General features: G+C 50.6%; 1 protein-coding gene across 1 annotated transcript in view; it reads left to right on the forward strand.

The window, feature by feature from the left end:
- PLA2G4E (phospholipase A2 group IVE) overlaps window positions 1–25951 on the forward strand; it is a 59318-nt gene that overhangs the window by 26933 nt on the left and 6434 nt on the right. The window contains exons 3-18 of the mRNA XM_057543946.1: window positions 962–1098; window positions 4691–4822; window positions 5861–5901; window positions 7830–7872; window positions 8375–8435; window positions 9401–9561; window positions 9652–9738; window positions 10192–10229; window positions 12102–12237; window positions 13539–13675; window positions 16036–16258; window positions 18704–18818; window positions 19362–19499; window positions 20940–21047; window positions 21594–21797; window positions 23695–23861. Of these exons, the coding sequence (XP_057399929.1) occupies window positions 962–1098; window positions 4691–4822; window positions 5861–5901; window positions 7830–7872; window positions 8375–8435; window positions 9401–9561; window positions 9652–9738; window positions 10192–10229; window positions 12102–12237; window positions 13539–13675; window positions 16036–16258; window positions 18704–18818; window positions 19362–19499; window positions 20940–21047; window positions 21594–21797; window positions 23695–23861 (1928 nt within the window). The remainder of the gene's footprint in view (window positions 1–961; window positions 1099–4690; window positions 4823–5860; window positions 5902–7829; window positions 7873–8374; window positions 8436–9400; window positions 9562–9651; window positions 9739–10191; window positions 10230–12101; window positions 12238–13538; window positions 13676–16035; window positions 16259–18703; window positions 18819–19361; window positions 19500–20939; window positions 21048–21593; window positions 21798–23694; window positions 23862–25951) is intronic.

Here is a 25951-nt window from a genome sequence, read left to right on the forward strand (position 1 = left end):
CTCTGACACTGGAAACTGTATTGACTGTTCCCATTCTCTACGAATTGGGTGGGTACCCTGGGAATGACCGAAGCAGAGTGCCAGGAGAGTGACAAGGGCAATCGTGGCACCTCTTCCTCCCTCCTCCCAGGTAGAATGGAGGGAAGGAGCTGGGCTGGGCTGCCATTTTTCACCATATGCCTTCTGCTGCTCCAAACAGAAGACCCAGGAGGCCTTCTTTCACTTTAGGAGGGCCTGGTGAGGTCACAGCCTTTGTTCTTCTCCAGAGCACTTACAGCAGCATCACAGTTGGGTTGTTCTTTCAAATGAAAAATAAAGTATGTGGTCTTAGATGCGAGGGCTTCTTGGGTCACACACCCCATGTGGGGAGACCAGTAGAGATATGAAAAGCCCGTTGTGGTGTATCTGAGATGTTAGTCATGTGTGGATGGTAGTCCCTGCCCCTAGATCCTGCTGAATAGCTTGTTCCACTCAAGCCCTTCCCCGCTGGGGCCCTCTAGGCTGACTCCCAGCCGATGGTGTCCCTTCTAATCCTTGCTGCTCCTCAGCCCAGAGGAAGAGCTGGGCCTTACTGTGGTTTCCCTGGTGCCCTGGGCTAAGGCAAGAGATAAACTGGACCCTTGGGGGCTAGTCCTCCAGATCTTCCCCTGGCAGAGGGAAAATTGTGCAGCTGTACCTTGTCCCAAACCAACAGGTGTTTGCTCAGAGAGCCATGGTGCTGCTGAGAAGAGCCAGAGGCCATCTGTGTCCACGAGAACAGTCAGTGGGACCTGGGTCCCCTCTGTGAAACCTCTAGCCTGCAGTCTGTGACCTTCTCAGGGTTCTGGGACAAAGGTCTCTGGAGAGTCAGAGCCATGAGTCAGGAGGGGACCAGAAGCTGGCTTCTGCCTCCACACTCTTTCCTCTCTGGACCTGGGTTGGCTCCTCACCCTTCCCTTCCACCCTTGTCTTCCTCGGACAGCAAGCCAGACAGACTGCTTTGTGAGCCTCTGGCTGCCCACCACCTCTCATAAGAGGCTGAGGACTAGGACCATCTCCAACTGCCGAAACCCAGAGTGGAATGAAATCTTCAAGTTCCAGATCCAGACCCAAGTGAAGGTGAGACGTGGGGGACAGCACTTGCCTGCCCTGCTTGCTATTCCCCTCCTTGCCGGCTTGTCCTTCTCTTTGATCATGTGCCCTTCTTATGACTATTTGTCTTTCTTTCTTTTTTTAAATTGATTTTTATTGGAGTACAGTTGCTTTACAATGTTGTGTTAGTTTCTTGCTTTACAGCAAAGTGAATCAGTTATACGTATACATATATCCCCTCTTTTTTAGATTTCCTTCCCATTTAGGTCACCACAGAGCACTGAGTAGTGTTCCCCGTGCTATACAGTAGGTTCTCATTAATTATCTATTTTATCTATAGTAGTGTATATATGTCAGTCCCAATCTCCCATTTCATCCCACCCACCTTCCCCCCTTAGTAACCATAAGTTTGTCCTCTACATCTGTGACTCTATTTCTTCTTTGCAAATAAGTTCATCTCTACTGTTTTTCTAGATTCCACGTATAAGTGATATTATACGATATTTGTTTTTCTCTTTCTGACTTCACTCTGTTTGACAGTCTCTAGGTCCATCCACGTCTCTACATATGACACTATTTCATTCCTTTTTATGGCTGAGTAATATTCCATTGTATATATGTACCACATCTTCTTTATCCATTCCTCTGTCGATGGACATTTAGGTTGTTTCCATGTCCTGGCTATCGTAAATAGTGCTGCAATGAACATTGGGGTGCATGCATCCTTTCGAATTATGGTTTTCTCTGGATATATACCTAGGAATGGGATTGCTAGGTCATATAGTAGCTCTATTTTTAGTTTTTTAAAGAACCTCCATACTGTTCTCTACAGTGGCTATAGCAATTTACATTCCCACCAACAGTGTAGGAGGGTTCCCCTTTCTCCACACCTTCTCCAGCATTTATTGTTTGTAGATTTTTTGATGATGGCCATTCTGACTGGTGTGAAATGATACCTCAATGCAGTTTTGATTTGCATTTCTCTAATAATTAGCGATGTTGAGCACTTTTTCGTGTGCTTTTTGGCCATCTCTATGTCTTCTTTGGAGAAATGTCTATTTAGATCTTCTGCCCATTTTTTGATTGGGTTGTTTAGTTTTTTAGTTGTTTTTGGTTTTTTTCTTTCTTTTTTTTTAATTGAGCTGCATGAGCAGTTGGTATATTTTGGAGATTAATCCCTTGTCAGTTGCTTCATTTGCAAATACTTTCTCCCACTCTGAAGGTTGTCTTTTCGTTTTGTTTATGGTTTCCTTTGCTGTGCAAAAGGTTTTAAGTTTAATTAGGTCCCATTTGTTTATTTTTGTTTTTATTTTCATTACTCTAGGTGGTGGATTGAAAAGATCTTGCTATGATTTATATCAGAGAATGTTCTGCCTACATTTTCCTCCAAGAGTTTTATAGTATCCAGCCTTAGGTCTTTAATCCATTTTGAGTTCATTTTTGTGTATGGTGTTAGGGAGTGTTCTAATTTCATTCTTTTACATGTAGCTGTCCAGTTGTCCCAGCCCCAGTTATTGAAGAGACTGTCTTTCTCCATTGTATATTCTTGCCTCTTTTGTCATAGATTAGGTGGCCATAAGTGCATGGGTTTATCTCTGGACTTTCTATCCTGTTCCATTGATCTATATTTCTGTTTTTGTGCCAGTACCATACTGTTTTGATTACTGTGACTTTGTAGTATAATGACTATTTGTCTTTTTTTTAAATAAATTTATTTATTTATTTATTATTTTGGCTGCATTTGGTCCTCGTTGCTGTGTGCGGGCTTTCTCTAGTTGCGGTGAGTGGGGGCTACTCTTCATTATGGTGTGCAGGCTTCTCATTGCAGTGGTTTCTCTTGTTGTGGAGCATGCACTCTAGGCACGTAGACTTCAGTAGTTGTGGCACGCGGGCTCAGTAGTCGTGGCTTGCGGGCTCTAGAGCGCAGGCTCAGTAGCTGCGGCACACGGGCTTAACTGCTCCATGGCGTGTGGGATCTTCTCAGACCAGGGATCGAACCTGTGTCCCCTGCATCGGCAGGCAGATTCTTAACCACTGCATCACCAGGGAAGTCCCTATTTGTCTTTCTTTCTACCAACTTCTTGTCCTCCTATCGACCTGTCTCCCCACTCACCCACTCCTTCCTTCTGCCTGTCTCACGCTTGTCCCTCTAGGCATACTTATCCTTCTGCCCTCTTTCCTGTCTCTCTTGTCCTTCTACCTAATTGTCACTGGAACTGGATGTCTCCTGCCCCAAAATAGAGTGTGTTTCCAGTATCTTCCAGAACATACTCCAAACAGGAGAATGTAGAGAAGAGCCATTCTACTCACTAGGTCTGAGACCAGTCTAATTCTGGCCAGAGGGCTTTCTCTATCTTAAATCCTTTTTAGATGGCTTTATTATTTCTAATTCCTTGGGTGTGTGTTCTTCATTTGCTGAGTTGCTGTTTCATGGTATTTGTCTTCTTCAGATATATGGTGACTCTAAGTTGAGCTCATATCTCCTGAGGGAGAATCCTCTCTTGAACATCCTGAGTTGTGACAGCGTCAGCAGGGTGCCCTTAAGACAAGCTTGGCCTCATCATGGAGGCATCAAACCCAGTCTTGAGGCATTTGAGGCTTGACAGCTCCATCGAGCTTACTGCTTTCATATTTTAGGGATGCTTCTCCATTCCGAGTTAATGACATATCCTTTTTGTTTTCAAGAAGGGCTTTATATTTATTGTTTTAAAAATATCTTTTCTATCATATATATGGTTTTTGGTGAGAAAGGGGGATTTCAGTTTGGGCTCAGCCTACCATCTTGAAACCAGAATTTGTGTTTCTTTTGTCTGAAGATCTATGGGGCTGCTGGGTTGGTTCAGGGACACACCTGGTTTCTAGTCATTACAAAGTCAACAGGTCTCATTCAGCTGGGAACCCCCAGAACCACCTCATGTCCACTAGATAGGGACCAAAGAGGCAAACCCAGCCCCAACCTACATCTCCCAGGATCCTTGGAAAAAGTGGCCTCAGAGGCTAATCCATGTCACCTAAAATCATTGACCTTAGAGTTCAGCCAGATTACAGGGTAGCTGCCCCATCCTTGACATACTGCTTTGGGACCATCCATGAGACCTCTTTAGGAGCTGATGAGCCAAAGGATAGAGTTCCAATATGTCATCCCAACCCAGTCAAACCCTCTATAATCTTTGCCACATCACTCCCCTGGAGTGTGAAGATGTTAGCTTCCCTTGGCTCGGTTTTCTAGTGCCAAAGGAACTGTCTTCAGCTCCTGGGTCCAATGCTGGATACATTCTATGTCTTGACAGGGTTCTTGTCTGCTGTGCCCTTCCATCTCTCCCCCAGGTGAAATGAAATCCCTCACACTTCACAAGCCCCTGCCAAGCTTGCAAAAGAGCAAGATTCCCCAGTAGGAGAATCAGAGAAGAAGGGCAGGAAGGCTTCAGAGAGTTGCAAAGAAGGGAATAGACACTTTCCTCTCTTAATTCATGTCCCTACAGATGTCCCTCACACCTAGCTGTGCTGGTCCCCATCCCTCAGACCCACCTCCTCACTAGGACTGAGGTCAGGGCCATCATCCTGGGAATGGGTTGATGCAACCTTGGTAACCAGACTTGCACCCTCCGTTCTCCCCTAGAACGTGCTAGAGCTGAGCGTCTGTGATGAAGACACAGTGACACCAGATGACCATTTCTTGACAGTTCTCTATGACCTCACCAAGCTCTGCTTCCGAGAGAAAACCCACGTGAAGTTCCCACTCAACACAGAGGTGGGTGCAGGTGCCTCAGCCCTCAGCCTCCTGCTTCACGAGGGGCAGCTGGTTATTCCTATGATGCTGTTCTAAGGGATCCTCTCTCTGTAGCCAGGTCAGGAGAAGACAGCACTGCTGTTCAAATCCCAGCGCTTTGGCTTACTATCAATAGCTCTGTGACCCTGCAGAAATTACTTAATTCCTCTGAGTTCTGTTTCCTCGTCTATGCAATAGTGATGATAATACCTACCACACAGGGTCACTGCGAGGCTTAAATGAGAATACATAATTAAGGCATCTAGCACTGTTCACAGTACAAAATGGAGACAGAATAAGTGTTGATTCCCTTTCTTCCCTCAGAGTCCTGCTTCTGGGATGGTCCCAGGGGACAGAGGACAGATAAGGATAAAGGAGTGCAAATTTGCAAATCAGAAAAAGTCAGAGCTGAAAAGGCCCAGGATGTTATCAATTCATTCAACAAGTATTTGAATGCCCTATGGGCCAGGCACTGTTCTGTGCACTGGGGACACCTCAGGGACAAGCATCCCTGCCCTCACCTGGCTTATACTCTGTGGGGCGATTAAGGTCCAGTGAGGGAGGTCATGACTTCCTGAGGTTACACAGCAAGAGATGCAAAGCAGTAGCTGAAGGAAGAGGCTCCTAGCCTTCAGAGTTGAGCTTGCTGGGGGCAATATCTCCCTTGCCCCAGGCCCTGAGCCCCTTGGGGAAGAAGGAGAGCAATGGAAGCTGGAGGGAGAAGATGAAAGGAAAATGTTCTGGGGTAGAGAGAGTTACCTGCTGGGGCTAGGGGTCACCTCCACACCCTGACCCTCCCCTGGGTGGTCAGTGATGTTCCTGATATCAAAGACTTGGGGACAGAGGGAGGCAGAGGGGACAAAAAGAGCCAGGAGCAGCTGCCCCCACTCCAAGACAGCAGGACAGCCGTGTGCGAAGGACAGGGGCAGGTCCACAGGGTCTCCTGGGATGGCACAGGATCCTGGTCTGCAGAGAGGTGTAGACACAGCTCACAACTGCAGTCTCTTCCTCCCCCTGCAGGGCATGGAGGAGCTGGAGGTGGAGTTCCTGCTGGAGGAGAGGTGAGTAGGACCCAACCCCCCAGGATTCCACCAAGGTCCTGACCCCAAAGCAGTTTCTGGGCACAGGCATTGTACAGCTGGGTCCTCCTTTCTGCAGTTCCCCACCCCCACTTCTACGCCCACCCCTGACGCTCCTCACTGTGCATCAGAATCACTTGGGAACTTCTAAATCCCGTAGGTGCCTGGGCCCCACCCCTTCTCATCCAGGTCTACCGATGTCAGTATTGCTTTAAAGATCTAGTACTCTGGCCAAATCACCTGCCTCAGCTCCCCAGCATTTCTGAGAGTGGCCTCTGGGAAGACTTCCTGCCACCATGGGGATGGGGCCTTCTTGAGGCCATGCTGAGAAAGAGGTCAGGACCAAGGCGTCTCCTCCTGGACCCAGGACTGTTAGAACAAACACCCCCAAACCCTGGCCTGAAGCAGAGGCCATGCCCCTCTGCAGCCAACTCTGGAACCAAGTCAAGGGGAGGCTCAGGACAGAGATGTGGGGTTATTTCTCATCATGTCCAATTAAGAAAAAGATCCAGGGTCCTGGAGGTATGACTATGCCGTGGACTCAAGTGGAATTGGGTCACAGAGCTGGAGTGTGGGGAGAAGAGGACACAGAGAGAGAAAGGAAAGGAAAGGGTGGTGAGAGAGGGGAGTAGGGCCCCTGCCGGGAGGGGACAAGCCTGCCCTGGGGCAGCAGTGTGCCTTGTGATTGGGCAACCAGCTTCTTAACCCTGGCAGAACTGAGTCCCCTGGACTTATGATCAGCCCAGGGACAGGGGTCAATGAGAGGCAGGAACTAGAACAAGAGCGCTTGTCAAATTCTACCTGGAGAATCCTCTGCATAGGGGGTCTTGGAACTATTGGAGGTGCCTCATTAAAATCAACTTAAATTAAAATTTAAATTAAATTTGACAAATTAAAATCAACTTTATTTTTTTCACATTAAAGAAAATCTGGGCTCTCTCCTTCAGTTCTTGGTTTGACAGGACTTTTAGGGGGAAAAACATTCCTTGGGTGAATTAGAAAGTGGCTTACAAAATGAAATACGTCAGCACTGGTAATCAGAGTTGATCTGGAAACACAGTCATCTTGGGCTTAATTTTGACACGGGAGGCTGTGGACTCCCCTAGGTGAATTGCAACCTTGGAGGTTTTCTCAGCTTTGTAACACAAGGACATTTCTCGCTCACCAGGCCCCTCTCTAGCTGGGTCAAAACTATTTGTTAAATGCACAAATTAAATAAAGCACAGAAGGGAGGATGAGTCCGTTTTGCTACCAGAACTGTTACATCTGCTCGAGATGGTGGGCTCTGGCCTTTTCTTGCAACCTGTTTATCCTCATAACTCCATGCAGTTGCATCTGGTTGGACATAAAGAACAGCTACCCTTTAAGGAAGAAAAAGAAAAGAAACTCTTCTACTCCCTCTAACCTATAAATCTTTTTTTTTTCTGGACATTCTATTTAAAATGTATGCCAGTTTTCCCCTTGACAATCTGCAGATCTAAGGTTTCGTAAGCCAATATTTTTCACAAGGATTAAGAAGGCTCTGCTATCTCCTTATTGACCCTACGCAGGCTGTTTGTCACCTTTGTGAGAAATCAGTCAAGAATGATATGACTTAGAGAACAAACTTGTGGTTGCCAAGGGGAAGAGGGGGTAGGGGAGGGTTGGATTGGGAATTTGGAATTAGCAGGTGCAAACTATTGTATATAGGATGGATAAACAACAAGGTCCTACTGTATAGCACAGGGAACTATATTCAATATCCTGTGATAAACCATAATGGAAAAGAATATGAAAAAGAATGTATATAACTGAGTCACTTTGCTGCACAGTAGAAATTAACACAATGTTGTAAATCAACTCTACTTCAATAAAATAAATTTTTTGAAAGAACGATATGACTGACCAGGAGTTCTCATTTTATTTTTCAGCCCCTCTCCACCTGAGAGTCTCATCACCAATGGCGTGCTGGTGGTAATTGTCCTTCCAGGCTCCTGTGGCTCGAGGCCACCTGTGGTTGCTGCTCTTGGGAACAGAACCGTGGGAGGGAAAACCAGGCCCAACTTGGGCCCTTGTCCCAGAGCCCGCTAGGAGTCAGACTAACTGAAGCCAGACAAAGGGGTTGCGGGCAGTGGTGGGGGCAGCAGCTGGGCTCCTGCTCCTGGGGAGGAAACACCTGGACCAGCATCCCATCTCCCAAAACGATGACCTCAGGAACCTCCCTAATAAAAGCACCCACTCTCAGAATCAGTCTCATCCCATTTTCCCCCAACTCCAATCTCTCTATAAGCACAAGTTCAGAATTAAAAAGATTTTCATAATTAGGCTGTTGGTACAGCCATTTCAATTAGATGCATCTAAAGCCTCAGGATTCAAGGAAATCTCTCCCCCGAAAATCGGCCTTTGGGAGTTTGTGGCCTGGTAGAGCATCCCGGGCAGCTTGTGCTCAAAATGACCTCCCCTTCCTTTGTTTCAGTCTCGACAAGTGTCCTGCCTGGAGGTTCATGCAGAATCCAGGAGACAGAAGAATAGGAAAAGTGAGCCCTTTTACTACCTCTGCCTGCTGGGGGGTGGCAGTGCCACTTCCCAACCCTGTCAACACCAGAGTTGGCTGCTCTATGGCTGCCCTGGGCTCCATGGGGAACCAAAAGCTTGGTTGACACTCCTTGGGATCACTTCACCCTCAGGGGTCATTAACCACTGTCCTCCCCCTGCTCTAAGAAGGACCTGCTCTTCAGGTCCCCACAAGACCCTCAGAGCTTCCCGGGCTTGATGAACGCCCTGGACCACGGGTCAGTGGCACAGTACTGCTCATCTGTCCACACCAGTCTTCGCCACACGCCTGCCAGATGGGGGGTTCCCTGGGTCTAGAGCAGTGGTCAGCACCCAGGGCAGGAGGGCCCCGACAACACCCAAGTCCCCTCTAGCTGCACCCTTTCCTCTAGTCAGACTGCAATTAATGGAGTCCTAGCATTTTATAGCTGGCAGGGACCTAAGAGATCCGCAAATACACGACTCTCCTTCTCACCACTCCACCCCATCCCCCCCATGCAAGGCTTCCAGCCCTGTCTGCAGAGAGGAGAGCGGCACAGAGCCCCACTGGCATGGGGGAGGGAGGGGGAAGGAAGAGGCTCTGCCCCCAAACTGGCAGCAAGGAGAGGGCCTGCTTTCAGTGCAGTGGGAAGGTAACTTTGGGGCACCTTGTGGAGGAGCAGAACCTAGGAGGGCGAGTCCAGAAAACTCAGCCTCTCAGACCTCACACAAACACACACACACACATACATACACACACAAACACACACAAAAAGCCTTGTAAAAACGCAGATTCCTGGGCCCTGCCTGGCCCTTCAGAATGAGACTCTCTGGGGCATTTTAACCAGTGCCCTCGGTAATTCTAAACCCCTGTCCTGGGTGCCTCCCCTAGGCCTTTTACTGGGCTGAGTTGGGGTGGGAAGTGGGAGGCTTCCCAGGGGTCTCAGCTCTCTCGTGTCCTCTCTTCCAGTGAAGGGCCTCCTGGTGACAGTGACGGAGTCCTTCGAGCACACCCAGCACATCTCACACTGCCTGGAGCCCTGCCGCCCAAACCCTGCCTGCTTCCACTTCCCCAAGTACTTCCAGCCCCAGGTCCACGTGGAGGTGCCCAAGAGCCAATGGAGCTCTGAGGTAGGAGGCTGCGGCAGTAGGGGGTTAGGGGCTGGTTCAGGCGGGCGGCGGGAGGAGCCCCTCCCCTCACAAAACGGCCCATCCTTCCAGCTTTCCTGCTGCGGTGCGGGCAAGAATGGCCCTGTGTGCCAGCCCCTGGATTGCCTCCGTGACGGCCAGGCGGTGACCCTGCCTGTGGTGAGGGCCTGGGTCTGGGAAGGGATCCCTGAGCAGCGTAGCCTGGAGTGCCTGTGGAAGGGAGACGGGGCGAGCCTGGGGGGCCGGGGGGGGGGGGAGCATGGCTCGTGGTGGGTCTGTCAGGCAGGGTAGAGGAGTCTTGAGGGGTAGGATACTGCTGAGCTGCAGTGTGGAGCCAAAGACAGGGTGTGGAAGGTGAGCCAGGTTGGGGGCGAGGGACGTCCAGAAGAGAACCTGTGTGCACATGCGCGGGCGGGCGCTGCATGCGCATGCGCTAAGTCAAGTGCCCCCGGAGGGGGGCGGAGGGGGGCGGAGGGGGCGGAGGGGGCGGAGGGGGCGGGAGGGGGCGGGAGGGGGCGGGGGACACCGTGTGGTGAGTCTCCTCTTACTTGGTTGGGAGCACTTGGCTCTGAACTGTCATCCCTGACAAACTTTTCATCTTTCAATTCCCAGAACAAGAATTGTGAATTACACATGAAGTCTACACCCTGGTAAAGTGCCCTCTTTCGGTCTGTCCCTCTGACTTATTTATCTTTAGGGACTTAAAGTGGTATCTTGTTGTGGTGTTGATTTGCATTTCCCTGATGGCCAGGCATGTTGAGCATCTTTTCACAGGCTTATGGGCCATTTGTATATCTTCTTCGGAGAAACATCTATTCAAATCCTTTACCCATTTTTAAAGTGGGTGATTTGCCTTTTATGGTTAACTTGTAAAAGTTCTTTGTATATTCTAGATACAAGCCCCTTGTCAGATATATGATTTCTAAACATTTTTCCTGTTCTGGAGACTGTCTTTCACATTCTTAATGGTGTTCTTTGAAGCACAGAAGTTTTCAATTTTGGTGAACTTCAGTGTATGTATATTTTTTCTTTTGTCACTTGTGCTTCTGGTGACATATTTAAAAAACCATTGCCTAATCCAAGGTCATGAAGATTTACTCCCATGTTTTCTTTTCAGAGTTTTATAGTTTTATCTCTCAATTTGGGTCTATGATCAATTTTGAGTTAATTTGTATATACAGTGTGAAATAGGGGTCCAACTTCATTCTTTTGCATGTGGATATCCAGTTGTCACAGCATCTTTTGGTGAAAAGACTGTTCTTTCCCCCTTTGAATTGTCTTGGCACCCTTGCTGAAGATCAAGTGACTGTAGTTTCCATTTACAATTTGATAGCTGTTTGTCCTTGGTCAAGTTATTAAGCCTCTCTAAATCTCAGTTTTTCTCATCTGTAAATTAGAGCAATACCAAGAGTACTGTCTATCATTGGGTTGCTTTGAGGATCCAGTGAGATAACACATGTGAAGAAATCAGTGATCTGCGAAGTGGGAAACTCAGAAAATATCAACAAATGTTATTATTACTGCTGTTTTATTATTCATTCCTTGTTGAGGCCAAGGGAAGATTTCCTCACAGCTGTGTCTGCAGGCCTATACCAGACATGAAGGAAACATAACAGGAGAGCTCCCAGGCTCTGCCTTCAAGAAGATGTGACCTTTATAGTTACTCGGGTCACTAAGACTCCGGCTGGAAATTGTCAAGGTCCATTCTCCTGGAGTCACTGGAGAGCAGGGCCTTGGAGGATGCAAGGGATGTTGGTGGGCAGAGGGAGGAGGCTCAGAACCCAGACTACTCCTGGGCTCTGAGAGCCGATGGACCCTTCCAGGAAGTAGCAGGAGGTGAGGTTGGACAGATCAGGTGGGGGCTTGGATGCCAGGCCAGAAGCCTGGACTTGCTCACATCAGGGATGTGATTAAAAAGAGAGCAAGTGTTGGGCATACTCTTCCTGCCCCACCCACCTTGCAGACCTGTGGGGGTGACAGGGTGAGATCAGGGATGTGAAGGGTTTTTGTCACACAGGGTGATTTTTACTCTGGGAGCAGGAAAAGCTCACCAAGGAATATGAGCTCCATGAGAACAGGACCTTGTTTATCCATCTCAGAAGAGCCCTACTGTAGAGCCTTATTCAGAGGGACTGGCCAAAAGGATCTCAGGGCCTCTTGTCACCCATGTCTGGCCTTGGGCTCTAGAAGGTGTGCGGGGGAAGCCTTTCAAGACTTTCCAGATCTCGTTGAGGAGGCAGAGGGTTCAGTGAGTCCCTAATTGTGTTAAGTACCTGCTTACAGTGCACCAGCTAAGGCTTTGGGGCTTTACATTTGTTATCTCATTAAGTGCTGAAGACAGTGCCAGGAGTTAAGCACGATTAGCCCCATTTTACAGATGAGAAAGCAGGGGCCCAAGGTCACAAAGGTGATTCCTGGCAGAACCAGCCTTCGAGCCTAGGTCCAACTGACCCTAAAGCCATGTCTTCTCCATGGAGGTGGCGTCTACAGACCCGCTCAGCCAAGGTCCTCTGTCCCCACAGCTCCCAGGCACTGGACGTGCGGCTGGGCTTCAGCCTGTGCCAGGCAGAGCTGGAGTTCCTGCAGAAGCGGAGGGTGGTGGTGGCTGAGGCGCTGAAGGAGGTGTTGCAGCTGGAGGAGGACCTGCAGGCAGACGAGGTGGGTGAGCAGAGGTCCGCTCAGAGCCAGGCTTGCCCTTCGAACACTGTGCCTGCCAGCTGCCCCCTGCAGTCCCTCCCTTGCCCCAGGGCAGCCTCAGCACTGCCTTTCCTGGTGGCCCTTACTGCTGAGGTTCCAGGTGCCCAGGTGAGGGCTGTGCTGGATGTGATTCAGTTGTGTGTTCGCAAGGGGCAGGAAGGGCAGAGTAGAGAGAAAGGAAGGAGCCCCAGCTGCTGCTCCCCGTGCACTAACAGATCCTGAGACGATGAATGATGTCTTACCTACACGGGACAATGTGGCATCCTTTCCCCAGCCACGAAAACACTGGAAGCTCCACCACCTCCCACATTCTGCACACCTCCACCCAAAAGGCCCTGGGCCTTTCATTCTTCAATTCTCCCTTCCCCCAAATGTATGCGCACGCACGCGCGCACACACACACACACACACACACACACACACCCCAGAACGAACAGCACTGGGGGGCTGGAGAGAAGCAGCTTCCTCACGCAGGGCCAGCTTCTGCGCACAGCGTAGATGATGGTACCTTTGCCAGAGCCCTCTGTCACCTCCGTGCTAGGGGCTGAGGCTCACACTCCCCTGAGCAGCAGGTCAGCCCTCGGAGAGCCCGCGCTTCAGAGGCCAACCACAGGTGTAGACAGAGACCTCGTCCCTGAGGAGGGCTGTGATGGGGGTTTCGGCCGACAGTAGGTCTCACAGTCCCCACTCAGATGAAAACAGAGTGAGTCTTGGCAAAGACTCCACGCGTCGCTCTCCCATCTATAGGGAAACACACTGAGGACATCTTAAACCTAAGTAAACCCAGAGGGGACAACTGTGCTTCCCACATCAAAAATCCATGTACTCCTGCTTTTACACATACGGTCTCTAAGGACCACATATCATGTGCCCTGACATCAAATCCCTCTACAGCAGGTGTTGATTTGCAACCATTAGGGAATCACACACTAGCTGGGTTCTTGAGCGAGCCACCCAGCCCTCTGGCCCCAGTTCATCATCTGTTAATTGAGAGCTAGATTAATAGTGCCAAGAACTCTTCCAACCACGGCTTTCTAATTTACCAAGCCTGACACCGACCACTGGGTTTGGAACTAAGGTCCAGTTCTAGACCTACCAGGCGGCTTGACACTCTGTGAAAGGCAGTTTTCAGGTCACTCAGTCCCCACTCTCTGCTCTCTGTAGCCAGCTCTTCCTCTTCCACTGTTCTTTCTAAGCGCCTGTCGCTCCAAGTCTTCCCCTACCCAGCATTGCCCCAACAGTCTGCCTCCATGTGCCCCCAGGTCCCACTGATAGCCATCATGGCCACTGGGGGTGGAATAAGATCCATGACTGCCATGTATGCCCACCTGCTGGGGCTGCAGAAGCTGAACATCCTGAACTGTGCCAGCTACATCACTGGCCTGTCAGGGGCCACCTGGTAAGGAGCCGGGGGCCACTGTCTGGTGAAGCCCAGAGCAAGCAGCCAACAGGCTGGCCGGTGGGCGGGGGTGGGGTCTCTGGTAAAGCTCATCCGCCCCAAGTTAGGGTGACTCATGACACCTGGGTAGCTCTAGCCCTCACAGCTGTGTGACCTTGGGAATGCAGCTGAACTTCTCTGAGTCTCATTTTCTGTATCTGTCAAGTGGGGATAGTAATAGCCCTGACCTCATGGGGTTGTTGTGAGATGCTCTCCCAGTACTGGGTATACCAGGGACACGTGTTGGTCATTACTCCATTACTATGGCAGGGTCCCAGGAGCGTGGCAGCCGGTTATGAGTGAACCACTGGCGCCACTGGTGCATCTCCCCAGCAGCTGCCCTCTCTCAGACTGTGCCAAGTCTCCTGGGGTGGGTGGAGCTGGCCCGCTGCTCTGGCTGCCACGTTCCAGCCCACCCCCATCCCTGCGTGCTCCCTCTGCCCTGCAGGCATCCTCGGGTTCCCCGTCCTCACTCTTGGCTGGTGAGCAGGGAGGGTGAGCCCTCAGCTCCCCCGACAGGTGAGGCCAGCGCGAGGCCGGCTTCTCCACAGGAGCCACGGCACCTGGGATTCACGATGCCGGTGGCGGCCCACAAAGATGTTGTAATTTCTTTTAAGTTCTTTAAAAAAAACTTCTAGGTTGAAGAGAATGTTTTAATATATAGTAATATATCACTATATTTGTCTTTATGTAACAGTCATAGAAGATAATTTTTAATATTTTTATGGTGGAAGGGGCCCACCAAAGTCATAATGCAGCCCTGGTCTAGGGTGACCCAGGCCTTGTGACCACCCACATCCTCTCAGCCAGGGCTGCATCTTATTCTGTGTGTAACTAGCGGGCCTCAGAGCCCTCAACGTGCCAAGCTGTGTCCCTCATCCTGGAGGGGCTCTGGGTAACTTTCATTTGAGGGGGTGGATGTGAGGAAAACCAAGGGTTCCTGGTGCACCAGAGGCCCCAGGGCTTCAGCCCAGGTGGGACAGAAGGATAGCTGACAATTACCGGCATTGCCTCTGCACCAAGCACTGGGGTGACTGCTTCCAATGGACTATCTCATTTCTTCTTCACAAGAAGACTATGAGGAAGATGTTGTCATTATGCTCATTTTACAGCTGGAGAAAGAAAGGAATTTGCCCAGGGTCACTCAGCTAAAGAGCGGTAGAGCTGGGATTTCAACCCAGGCTGTCTGAGTCCAGGGCCCACATTCTTTTTTTTGGGGGGGGGGGGGTGGGGGAGGGGCCCACATTCTTAATCTCACCGATAAACCGCTGCCCATGGGAAGTAGGTTAAGGAGATAAACCTGCTTGCATCAGGGTAGAGGGGCACCTGCATCCTCCTGGCCTACCTCTGGGCTAGGCAGGAAACTGGGAGGAACTCAGACCCAGCTAGGGTGTGGGTAGGGTGTCTCCTGGCCTGGGGAAGCACTGGGAAGGAGTTTTGTAAAATCAAAATCAATCATTTGTAATGTTTTTTTAAAGCTTTTTAAAGGTATGAAAGTAACAGCGTGAACCTTATGCAGAGCAGGGTACTTTTTGTTGAAGAAATCTCCTGAAGGAAGAGGCCGCTGCTCAGACAGCTGTGCAGCTGTAGACTGGGCCCACTGTGGGGAGGGGAATTCCTGGGTGCTGTCCTGACCTAGATTGAGAAAAGCCGGGTCCAGGCCAAGCAGAGGCAGACAGAGGCAAAGACCCAGGGCTAGGGGGATCTCTATCTTTGTTTTACTCCTCCCCACTGCCCACATAGAAGTTAAGAAGAAGAAGGGGAAGTAAGTCTTTAGCTGGCATCACAATTATGGGAATTAATGTGGCAGAGTGGGAAGAGTCCAGGATTTGGAATCAGCAAAGCCTGGGGTCAAATGCTGGCCCCAGCACTTACTTCGGGCCGGGTGCTGTCCTAATCCTTTTACATTGACTCACGCCATCTTCACAATAACGCTGTGAGATAGGTACAGTTATCATCCTTCTCCCCAATCCACAGATGGGAAAACTGAGGTGAGGAGCAGTTAGGTACCTTGCCCAGATCACATGGCTGGTGAGTGGCAGAGTCTGGTTTTGAACCCAGGAAGATCTGGGTCCAGAATCTTCACTGTTAAGCAATGTACTCCACCTGGCACACGGCAGGCAGTCAAGAAACGTCAGCAATTGTGACTTTGAGTAAGAATGTTCTCCCCTCCCCGACCAGGCCTCACCCCATTTGCTCCAGGCTCCTCTCCTGGCGGGTGAGGGTTTCCCATGACCTGCCCACCTCCTTTCCTGCCAAGGTCCAGGGTCGATCAGACCAGGGCTGGCTCAGCTCTCTCAGCCACGCCTGTCTCTCTCCAGGACCATGGCTACCTTGTACCGTGACCCTGACTGGTCCTCCAAAAACCTGGAGCTTGCCATCCGCGAGGCGCGGAGGCACGTAGTCAAGGACAAGATGCCCGCTCTGTTCCCAGATCAGCTCCTCAGATTCCAGGAGGAGCTGCAGCAGCGCAGGCAGGAAGGCTACAAAGTCACCTTCACAGACTTCTGGGGCCTGCTGGTTGAGGCCTGTCTGGCGGACGAGGTAGGTGCTCAGCTTCCCCTGGGGCCCAACCCGCCCAGGGCTGATGCCCAGCCCTCTGCCTTCACTGGGGCCTCGGGAGGTACATCACAGCAGGAGGGAGTTAGGTTAGACCTGCAGATGCACCCTTGGGCCGTAAGAAGCATGAGGCATCAGAACGCATGATGCAGGCAGATGGTGGGATTGTCTTCCCGAGTCCCTTTAGAGTATGACTGAGACCCTCACATCAGGGGTGGCTTAGGTGCAACCTTTTGGAGAGGCAGCGGGCCCTCTGAGAACCTGTGAGAGAAAATCGGGAGGGAGCCATCGGACTGTGATGTAAGCCTGACCCCAGGTGGAGGAGAGAGGGAAGGAAAGGCCGGGTGGAAGCATCCTAGCCCGCTGTGTGGTCTGAAAGGTCAGCACAGTGACCCTTGGAGAGTCCCCCAGCCAAGTTGGCCATCAGAGGAGTCTGGCACCGCCCCCTCCCCTCCACCACAGTGGGCCTGCCTCAGGATCCCTGCCACGCTCAGTCATGGGCTGGGACCAGCCCAGCGGGAAGTGTGGCCTTAGAACAAACTCAGCCATGGATTTCGGAGCATGGTAGCTGGGCCGTCAGCCAATTACACTCCTGTAGTTGGAGGTCGGCTGGGCCCCTTCTCATGGCCACCGCACGGAGGATGAGCCCAGTGAGGTTCCTTCCAGCTCTGATATCCAATGATCTGAGCAGCGTGTGCCCAAGAAGAGAGGCAGCCTGTGTTGGGACCCAGCTGCTGTGGGAGCCATGTGGGCCGTGGTAGGGCAGTGGGATCCCCATGGGATGCTGCCATCCCGGACATCAGGGTGAGCTCAGATAACACCCGGACCCTTCCGACTGCCCACACCCCAGGGAGGAACCAACTTTGGCTGTTGCTTGACCCCAAAGCAGGGCTTCCCATCTAATTTCTATCCAGGCCTATGGCTATCTGCCCCACTCCCAAAGGTGTCCGAAGAGTTCTGAATTCAAATCAGAACTTACCAGAAGGAAGAGGGACAGCAAATTATTTTCTAGTAGATCTCCTCTTCCAGAAAACACAGACAATTTGAGCAACCAAGGATGGACCAAACCTCATCTTCAACATTCATTCATTCCCTCATTCATTCTTTCAACAAAATTAAGTAACTCCTGCATGCCAGGAACTGTGCTAGACAGTGGGGATTCAAACGCGGGCACGCACAGCCTTTGATGGATCCCTGCCCCTTCTGATAACCCACTGTCTACTCTGTCCACATGATGGAGCAGGGCAGGGAGAGGCTGAGGGTGTTGGCTTTTGGATTCAGGCAGGACAGGGTTTGAATTCTGGCTCTGCTCTGTGCTATTCCTTAAATGGGAATTTCGTCACCTATTTCGTCAACAGTTAATATTTCTAACAGTAGTTAGTGCTCCATGTGGTGAGGAGGAAAGCTTTTTTTAACATTAGAGTCTGAGCATTGCCCAGGGTTTGGTGTGGGAAGGAGCCTAGGTTCCTAGGAAAGCAAGTCTAGGATTGATGGAAGGAGGCCTCTGCTCTTCCACTCTGGCCAAGGCAGGAGCTCCTTTGCCTCAGGCCCCCTTGACAATGAGTGTGGATTGGGCTCTTCCCTGAGTATGCAACTTCCTCTCCTTCCATGACGGTCATTGCTGTGGTGCCCATATCTCTGGGCCCAGTTCTGATAGGCATCCTGTTGGCCTTTCAAGGGAGGCCTAAGAGTTGTTTGACCCACACATGTTTACCATACCACACAGGTTCTGTGGCCTTTACATGCTCGGGCACCCATGGATGTCACCCACCAGGCAGCTGCTTGGCCTAGGGTCAGAGCCTGGTCCCCTGAAACCTCCACTGGCCTTGTCTACACTGGCTGATTCACTTTGGGAGGTGGCCTGTGGTCCAGGCTGATCTGCAGGACTCCCACTTTGATTACACCACTTAGTGCTCTGGGGACTTAGAGGGAATTTGACTGCCATCCGGTGCCAAGTTTCCAAATCTTTTGTTAAAAAAGAAGAATCTTTTTTTTTCCTCCCAAATGAATTTATGAGAGAGCCCAACATGCAAAGCAGATTTTTTAAAAATGGAGCTGCTCTGGTTTGAGTAGGGTGGAAGATGATGAGGATGAAGAGGGGGCAGTGGTAGCCTCCTCCACCCATGCCTTTTCGTTCTCTGGTCCCTGGGACTCGAGGAGAACCCCAGGACTCTGAAGGACGGCCCTAAACTGCAGATCCAGTCCCCACCCTGTCCATGTGTCTGGGGTGATGAACGACCCAAGGATGAGTGAACATTTTCTGGGCACATTTTAAGAGCAGCTTTGCCTGGTGTCAGGTGAGACCTCTAGAGCAGCCTGGTGGGCTCAGGAGCCTGGTGGGCTGCCAGAGGTCCAGACTGTCCTCTTATTCTGCACCGCTTCCTGGCTGCTTGTCTGCTGCTTCTCCTTAACCATTATTTTTCCACACAGAGAAATGAATGCAAACTGTCAGATCAGAGTGCTGCTTTGTGCCAGGGCCAGAACCCCCTGCCCATCTACCTCACCATCAATGTCAAGGATGATGTAAGCAACCAGGATTTCAGAGGTAACACTGGTGGCTAGAAATTTACCCAGGGCGGGGTGGGTCCCTTCTCAGCAGGCAAGGGCACTCAGTACCCCAGCGCACGAATCCCGCCACCATACCTTTGCCAGCAAGAGTGTGCTGACAGCCGAAGAAATCCACTTGGCTACCCCCTTCTGCCCAGATGTGTGTAGCCGGTGGGCAGCAGGGGTCCTGTGGCTCTCCTGAGCAGAGACTTGATGGGACAGAGGAAATAAAGCTCGTGAAGGGAAAGAGTCCTAGACATTTCTTAAGCTGCCAGGATGGAAGGACTCTAGAGACCTGCCCTGCTTTGGGGTCCGGTTTTGGTCCAGGTTTATGAGGCGCAAACGAGCCTGTGCAGCTTGCAAAACTGTCTTGCCGGGCCAGCAGAAACCGGTCACGGGCGCCCCCCTGTGCCCTGCGGGGGAACTGCGGCCTCCCCATCCCAGGCTCCTCGCGGCCGGGGAGACAGCGCCAGCAGGGAGAAGGGTGGGCGGGGCCGTCCCGGCCTGAGACTGATACCCTGCCCTGCTGCTTCGTGTGCAGAGTGGTTCGAGTTCTCCCCCTACGAGGTGGGCCTGCCGAAGTATGGAGGCTTCATTCCCACCGAGCTCTTCGGCTCCGAGTTCTTCATGGGGCGGCTGATGAGGAGGATCCCAGAGTCGCGGATATGCTACATGCTAGGTGACTCCTGGTTGGGGGAGGCCCCTGGGAGCCCCGCCCCATGCGAAACAGGCTCCGCGTTTGATTAGAGGAATGACGAGGAGACACGGTCTGTTCCCCCAGGATCATGTGCCAGGTGCTGGTGCTGGTTTGGGTTATCCCTTGGGCATGTGACCCTCCTGGCATTTGTCAGCATACCCTCATTCCAGGAGAGGCTCCTGCGCCTACCAGCCTCCCAGACTGCCCTGATCTCCCTGTGACCCTGTGGGCCCAGAAGGACCTGACAGGGGCTCCTGGGTCACTGGGGAACAAAGGGGACCCTCCCAATGTCCTGGTCTCCAGTCGTCTCCCTGGAGTCCATTCAGAACCAGACTGGGAGTTGCAGGCTGAGATGGAAGCTTCTGGAACTTCTATCCCCTTCCCCCTGGTTCCAGGAAGCAACATGCCTGTTTCCGGGGGTTGAACCAGCCCCTGGGATCCAAGGGGCCAGAGGGGACCTCAGGGTGAAGACAGAGTCTCTGGGGAAGCCTGGCCCAGCTCCCAACACTATGTTCCCTGGTCCTCCAGAAGCCAGGCCCACTGAGTGCAGGGGCCTGACTGTGATGTCCACTCGTAGAGTTTTCCCCTTCAGAGCCCGAAGTACATCTGTCAAAGGGCAACCGCAAAAAACGGACCCATCTTTACAGCCTCAACAACAGTTATGCCCTTATTTAAACTAGTTGTCTGCCTCCCCCTCCGGTCCATCTATCCCAAATCCAACCCATCCCAGAAAGTCCCACTTAAGCCCCATTTCTTCTGGGAAGTCAGCCCCGAAGCCCACAGCCCCCAGCAGCCTCTCCTTCCTCTGAACACCTATGCTGTTGAGCATGTGGCTCAGAGATCTGTAGGTGAGACACTCGGACTTGAACTCTGGCTCCTCATTTATTAGCTGTGCAAAGTAGGCCAAATTACCTAACCTTCCTGAGCTTCAGTGTTCTCATCTGTAAATTGGGCTTAAGAGTAAAACCAACCTTTTGGAGGATTCAAATGGGTCAATGTATGTGAAAGATTTCACATGAGTATTATTATTAGTGTGTTGCATTTTTTAAATCATAATAAGAGATGGTGTTACATTTATCGAGTGCTCACCATGTGCCAGGCACTGTCCTAAACTAGTGTATTAACTGATGCAAGGGGTGATTTCTGGACTTGAACTTGAAGCCTGTACTTGTCAGCATTAAGTCTCTCCTGGGGCTGTGCCTTATATGCCTTCATACCCTCTCCCAGTTCCAAGAGGAGGGCGGAGAAGAGCTGAGTCACTTATGTCAAGCTGCACCGTGGGGAGAGGGAAATGAAAACCTGTCCCACTCCCTGAGCAGCTCGACTTGGAGGGGGCATCAAGTCTAAGGCAGAATCAATCAGTGTTTGGGTGGGCCTGGAGGCTCTTGGGCAGAGCCACTCACCACTGGTCCTGCTCCCTAGGTTTGTGGAGCAGCATCTTCTCCCTGAACCTGCTCGATGCCTGGAATTTGTCCCACAGCTCGGAGGAGTTTTTCCACAGGTGGACAAGGGAGAGAGTGCATGATATCGGTGGGTGACCCACCGGCTTCCCCTCCTGGCTGGGAGATAGGGGGGTGGGGAAGGTGGATCAGTAACTGAGGACCGGTCGACCTGCCACGTGTTTCAACATCATCCCTATGGCCCACGGAAACAGGAAGGCAACTAGGGGGTCTTCCCTGCCTGGAAAGGAGGGTGATTGTAGTTGGACACACCTTTGCCAGCTCTGGCCTGGCCAGGGGGAGTGGATGCACCGTGTGGTAGGCTTGGAAGAGCTGCACGGCGCCCAGGAGAGCTGCAGAGGGTGGGGATCTATGAATGCAGTTAAAGGTCACCCTTGTGGACTCTCTGTTTTCTCTGGAACCCCTCCTTGCCTGTCACCCCACTCCTTCTCCTCTACCCTGCCCCTGTTCTATGTCTCTCCCCTGGGTCCTCCTGGCTCCAAGAACTAGACAAGGAAGGTGTGCACTGCACTTACAGGCTGACCCCTGGGTGCAGGGCAACCATGCGGTGCTTCACCTGGGCAATCTGGGGACTCCAGCTCTGTGACCTGTCCTCCATGCCCCCCCTCCCCTGCAGAAGACGAGCCACTCCTACCTGAAATCCCCAAATGTGATGCCAACATCCTGGATACCACAGTGGTGAAGCCAGGGTCATGGCTGTCCAATACTTTCCGCAACATCCTCACCTACCGGGGCTTTGTGTCTGAGTTCCACAACTTCCTGCTGGGGCTGCAGCTGCACACTGACTACCACCAAAATGGCCAGTTCTCCACATGGAAAGGTAACCCTACCTGCTGCCCCTTGAGGCCTACCTCTGTTTAGAGGAAGGGGAAGTGGATGTGGAGGGAGAAAGGATGAGAAAACTCCTCTGCCCATGTTCATTGGGCCAAGTGGCAGACTCTCCCCACAGTGTATTCTACATCTGGTGAAGCCTTGAACAACGGGTGGAGTGGTGGTGTATTTAATTAATTGAATCTGTACAATGACTCTATACAGCATCTGTATAACAATCCCAGCAGGTAGAAGTTGGCCCCATTTTTTTTTTTTTAATATTTATTTATTTATTTGGTTGCACCGGGTCTTATTTATTTATTTATTTTTATATTTATTTTTGGCTGTGTTGGGTCTTCGTTTCTGCGCGAGGGCTTTCTCCAGTTGCGGCAAGCGGGGGCCACTCTTCATCGTGTTGCGCGGGCCTCTCACCATCGCGGCCTCTCTTGTTGCGGAGCACAAGCTCCAGACGCGCAGGCTCAGTAGCTGTGGCTCACGGGCCCAGTTGCTCCACGGCATGTGGGATCTTCCCAGACCAGGGCTCGAACCCGTGTCCCCCGCATTAGCAGGCAGATTCTCAACCACTGTGCCACCAGGGAAGCCCGGCCCCATTTTACAGTTGGGGAAATGTGGGCCTTGACTTTCTACAGTTGTGTTCTGGGGACACCTTTTTTTTTTTTTCTTCTTCATTTAAAAAAAAAATAGGGTTTCCCTGGTGGCACAGTGGTTGAGAGTCTGCCTGCCAATGCAGGGGACACGGGTTCGAGCCCTGGTCTGGGAAGATCCCACATGCCGCAGAGCAGCTGGGCCCGTGAGCCACAGCTGCTGAGCCTGCGCGTTTGGAGCTTGTGCTCTGCAACAAGAGGGGCTGTGACGGTGAGGGGCCCACGCACCGCGATGAGGGGTGGCCCCTGCTCGCCGCAACTAGAGGAAGCCCTCGCATAGAAAGTGAAGACCCAACACAGGCCAAAATAAATAAATAAATAAATAAATAAATAAATTTTTTAAAATGTATTTATTTTATTTTATTTATTTTTGGCTGCGTTGGGTCTTCGTTGCTGTGCGCGGGTTTTCTCTAGTTGCGGCAAGTGGGGGCTACTCTTCGTTGCAGTGCGCGGGCCTCTCGTTGCGGTGGCTTCTCTTGCGGCAGAGCACGGGCTCTAGGCACGCGGGCTTCAGCAGTTATGGCATGTGGGCTCAGTAGTTGTGGGGCAAAGGCTTAGTTGCTACGCGGCATGTGGGATCTTCCCGGACCAGAGCTCGAACCCGTGTCCCCTGCATTGGCAGGCGGATTCTTAACCACTGCACCACCAGGGAAGCCCCTGGGGACACCTTTTAATGTAAGTGCTGCCCCCGGAGTTGGGCAGGGATGGCCCAGCCCAAGCTCCTCCAAATGGTGAGTGGCAGAGCTGGCTCTTAAACTGTGGTCTTGCAGCTTCAACTCAGGACTTCGTCCCCACCCTGCTGAGGCTCTAAATTTGACTTTCCACCATCTTTGGTATTTTACTTGGCCACAGCCTGCAATGGCTGCTTGAGCCTGGGCTAATAATCTTTGTCCTCACTATCTGGGGCAGAAAAGGCAGCTGGCTCTGGGCCCATGGTTTGCACTAATTTATAGGATAGTCTTAAGCCCCTGCTACACCACAAATTCTGTGGCTGAGCGTTAGTGGGCTTTCTGTGCATGTTCCATAAAAGACTTGCTAACCCCCCCAGGTAATGCTGTTCTTCTTCAGCCTACCCAGGGGTACACTGGGACTCACCGGGCACCCTGACCGAGGGGAGGGCTGGAGGCCAGGCTGAAGTGGATGAGCTCCGGGCAGGGCATCCCATCCCCACCAGGTGCCTCTGACCATCTGCTGAGATCAGGGCGCCAAGGAGTAAGGATAACCACAAGCCTTGACTTTCAGACACGGTGCTGGATGGCTTCCCAAACCAGCTGACAGGGTCCGTGAAACACTTGTGCCTGCTGGACACTGCATTCTGCGTCAACTCCAGCTACCCGCCCATCCTCAGGCCGGAGAGAAAAGCTGACCTCATCATCCACCTCAATTACTGTGCTGGGTCCCAGACAAAGGCAAGTTCGGCAAAGAAAGGCTCCCGCCCCACTCCCCACAGGCTCCTAGACTTAGCATCAGAGAAGCTCAAGCCACTATCCCTGATGGAGGTTAGATGTCCAGACCTCAGGGGTGTAGCCCGCTGGCCCTCACGCAATGGGTTTACTAGATTTACTGAGCTAATTCCAATTTTATTCTTACATTTGAGCATTTCCCATATTTGGCAATTCTTTAGCTGCAAAGAAAAAAAGAGTTTAAAAAGTAACCTTAGGGCTTCCCTGGTGGCACAGTGGTTGAGAACCCACCTGCCAACTCAGGGGACACGGGTTCGAGCCCTGGTCCAGGAAGAACCCACATGCCGTGGAGCAACTAAGCCTGTGTGCTACAACTACCGAGCCTGTGCTCTAGAGCCCGCGAGCCATAACTGCTGAGCCCACAAGCCACAACTACTGAAGCCTGCATGCCTAGAGCCTGTGCTCTGCAACAAAAGAAGCCACCGCAGTGAGAAGCCCGCACACAGCAATGAAGACCCAATGCAGCCAAAAATAAATAAATACATAAATTTATTTAAAAAATAATAATAATAACCTTAATAGAGCCCAGTCAATTGTAAAGTTTTGTACCACTTCAGGAGCTTGTAATCCTATTTTCAAAGTGATCACATGGTCTCCCCACTTCCAGGAAGTATGAGCCTCCATGTAATTACACCGAAGAGGTAGAACCAGAGATTTTTATTTATTTTTATTTATTTCCTTTTGAAAAGTTCTGGATTTTCAAGGGAAAGAAACTGGTTTTTGGTCTACTTTATTTATTTATTTTATTATTATTATTATTTTTTATACAGCAGGTTCTTATTAGTCTTCAATTTTATACACATCAGTGTATACATGTCAATCCCAGTCGCCCAATTCAGCACACCACCATCCCCACCCCACTGCGGTTTTCCCCCCTTGGTGTCCATACATTTGTTCTCTACATCTTTGTCTCAACTTCTGCCCTGCAACCTGGTTCATCTGTACCATTTTTCTAGGTTCCACATACATGCGTTAATATACGATATTTGTTTTTCTCTTTCTGACTTACTTCACTCTGTATGACAGTCTCTAGATCCACCCATGTCTCAACAAATGACTCAATTTCGTTCCTTTTTATGGCTGAGTAATATTCCATTGTATATATGTACCACATCTTCTTTATCCATTCGTCTGTCAATGGGCATTTAGGTTGCTTCCATGACCTGGCTATTGTAAATAGTGCTGCAATGAACATTGGGGTGCATGTGTCTTTTTGAATTATGGTATTCTCTGGGTATATGCCCCATAGTGGGATTGCTGGATCATATGGTAATTCTATTTTTAGTTTTTTAAAGAACCTCCATACTGTTCTCCATAGTGGCTGTATCAATTTACATTCCCACCGACAGTGCAAGAGGGTTCTCTTTTCTCCACACCCTCTCCAGCATTTGTTGTTTGTAGATTTTCTGATGATGCCCATTCTAACTGGTGTGAGGTGATACCTCATTGTAGTTTTGATTTGCATTTCTCTAATAATTAGCGATGTTGAGCAGCTTTTCATGTGCTTCTTGGCCATCTGTATGTCTTCTTTGGAGAAATGTCTGTTTAGGTCTTCTGCCCATTTTTGGATGGGGTTGTTTGTTTCTTTAATATTGAGCTGCATGAGCTGTTTATATATTTTGGAGATTAATCCTTTGTCCTTTGATTCATTTGCAAATATTTTCTCCCATTCTGAGGGTTGTCTTTTCGTCTTGTTGATGGTTTCCTTTGCTGTGCAAAAGCTTTGAAGTTTCATTAGGTCCCATTTGTTTACTTTTGTTTTTATTTCCAGTACTCTAGGAGGTGGATCAAAAAAGATCTTGCTGTGATTTATGTCAAAGAGTGTTCTTCCTATGTTTTCCTCTAAGAGTTTTTTAGTGTCTAGTCTTACATTTAGGTCTCGAATCCATTTTGAGTTTATTTTTGTGTATGGTGTTATGGAGTGTTCTAATTTCATTCTTTTACATGTAGCTGTCCAGTTTTCCCAGAACCACTTATTGAAGAGACTGTCTTTTCTCCATTGTATATCTTTGCCTCCTTTATCATAGATTAGTTGA

Source organism: Balaenoptera acutorostrata, chromosome 3 (genome assembly GCF_949987535.1).
Source record: "Balaenoptera acutorostrata chromosome 3, mBalAcu1.1, whole genome shotgun sequence".
NCBI lineage: Eukaryota > Metazoa > Chordata > Mammalia > Artiodactyla > Balaenopteridae > Balaenoptera > Balaenoptera acutorostrata.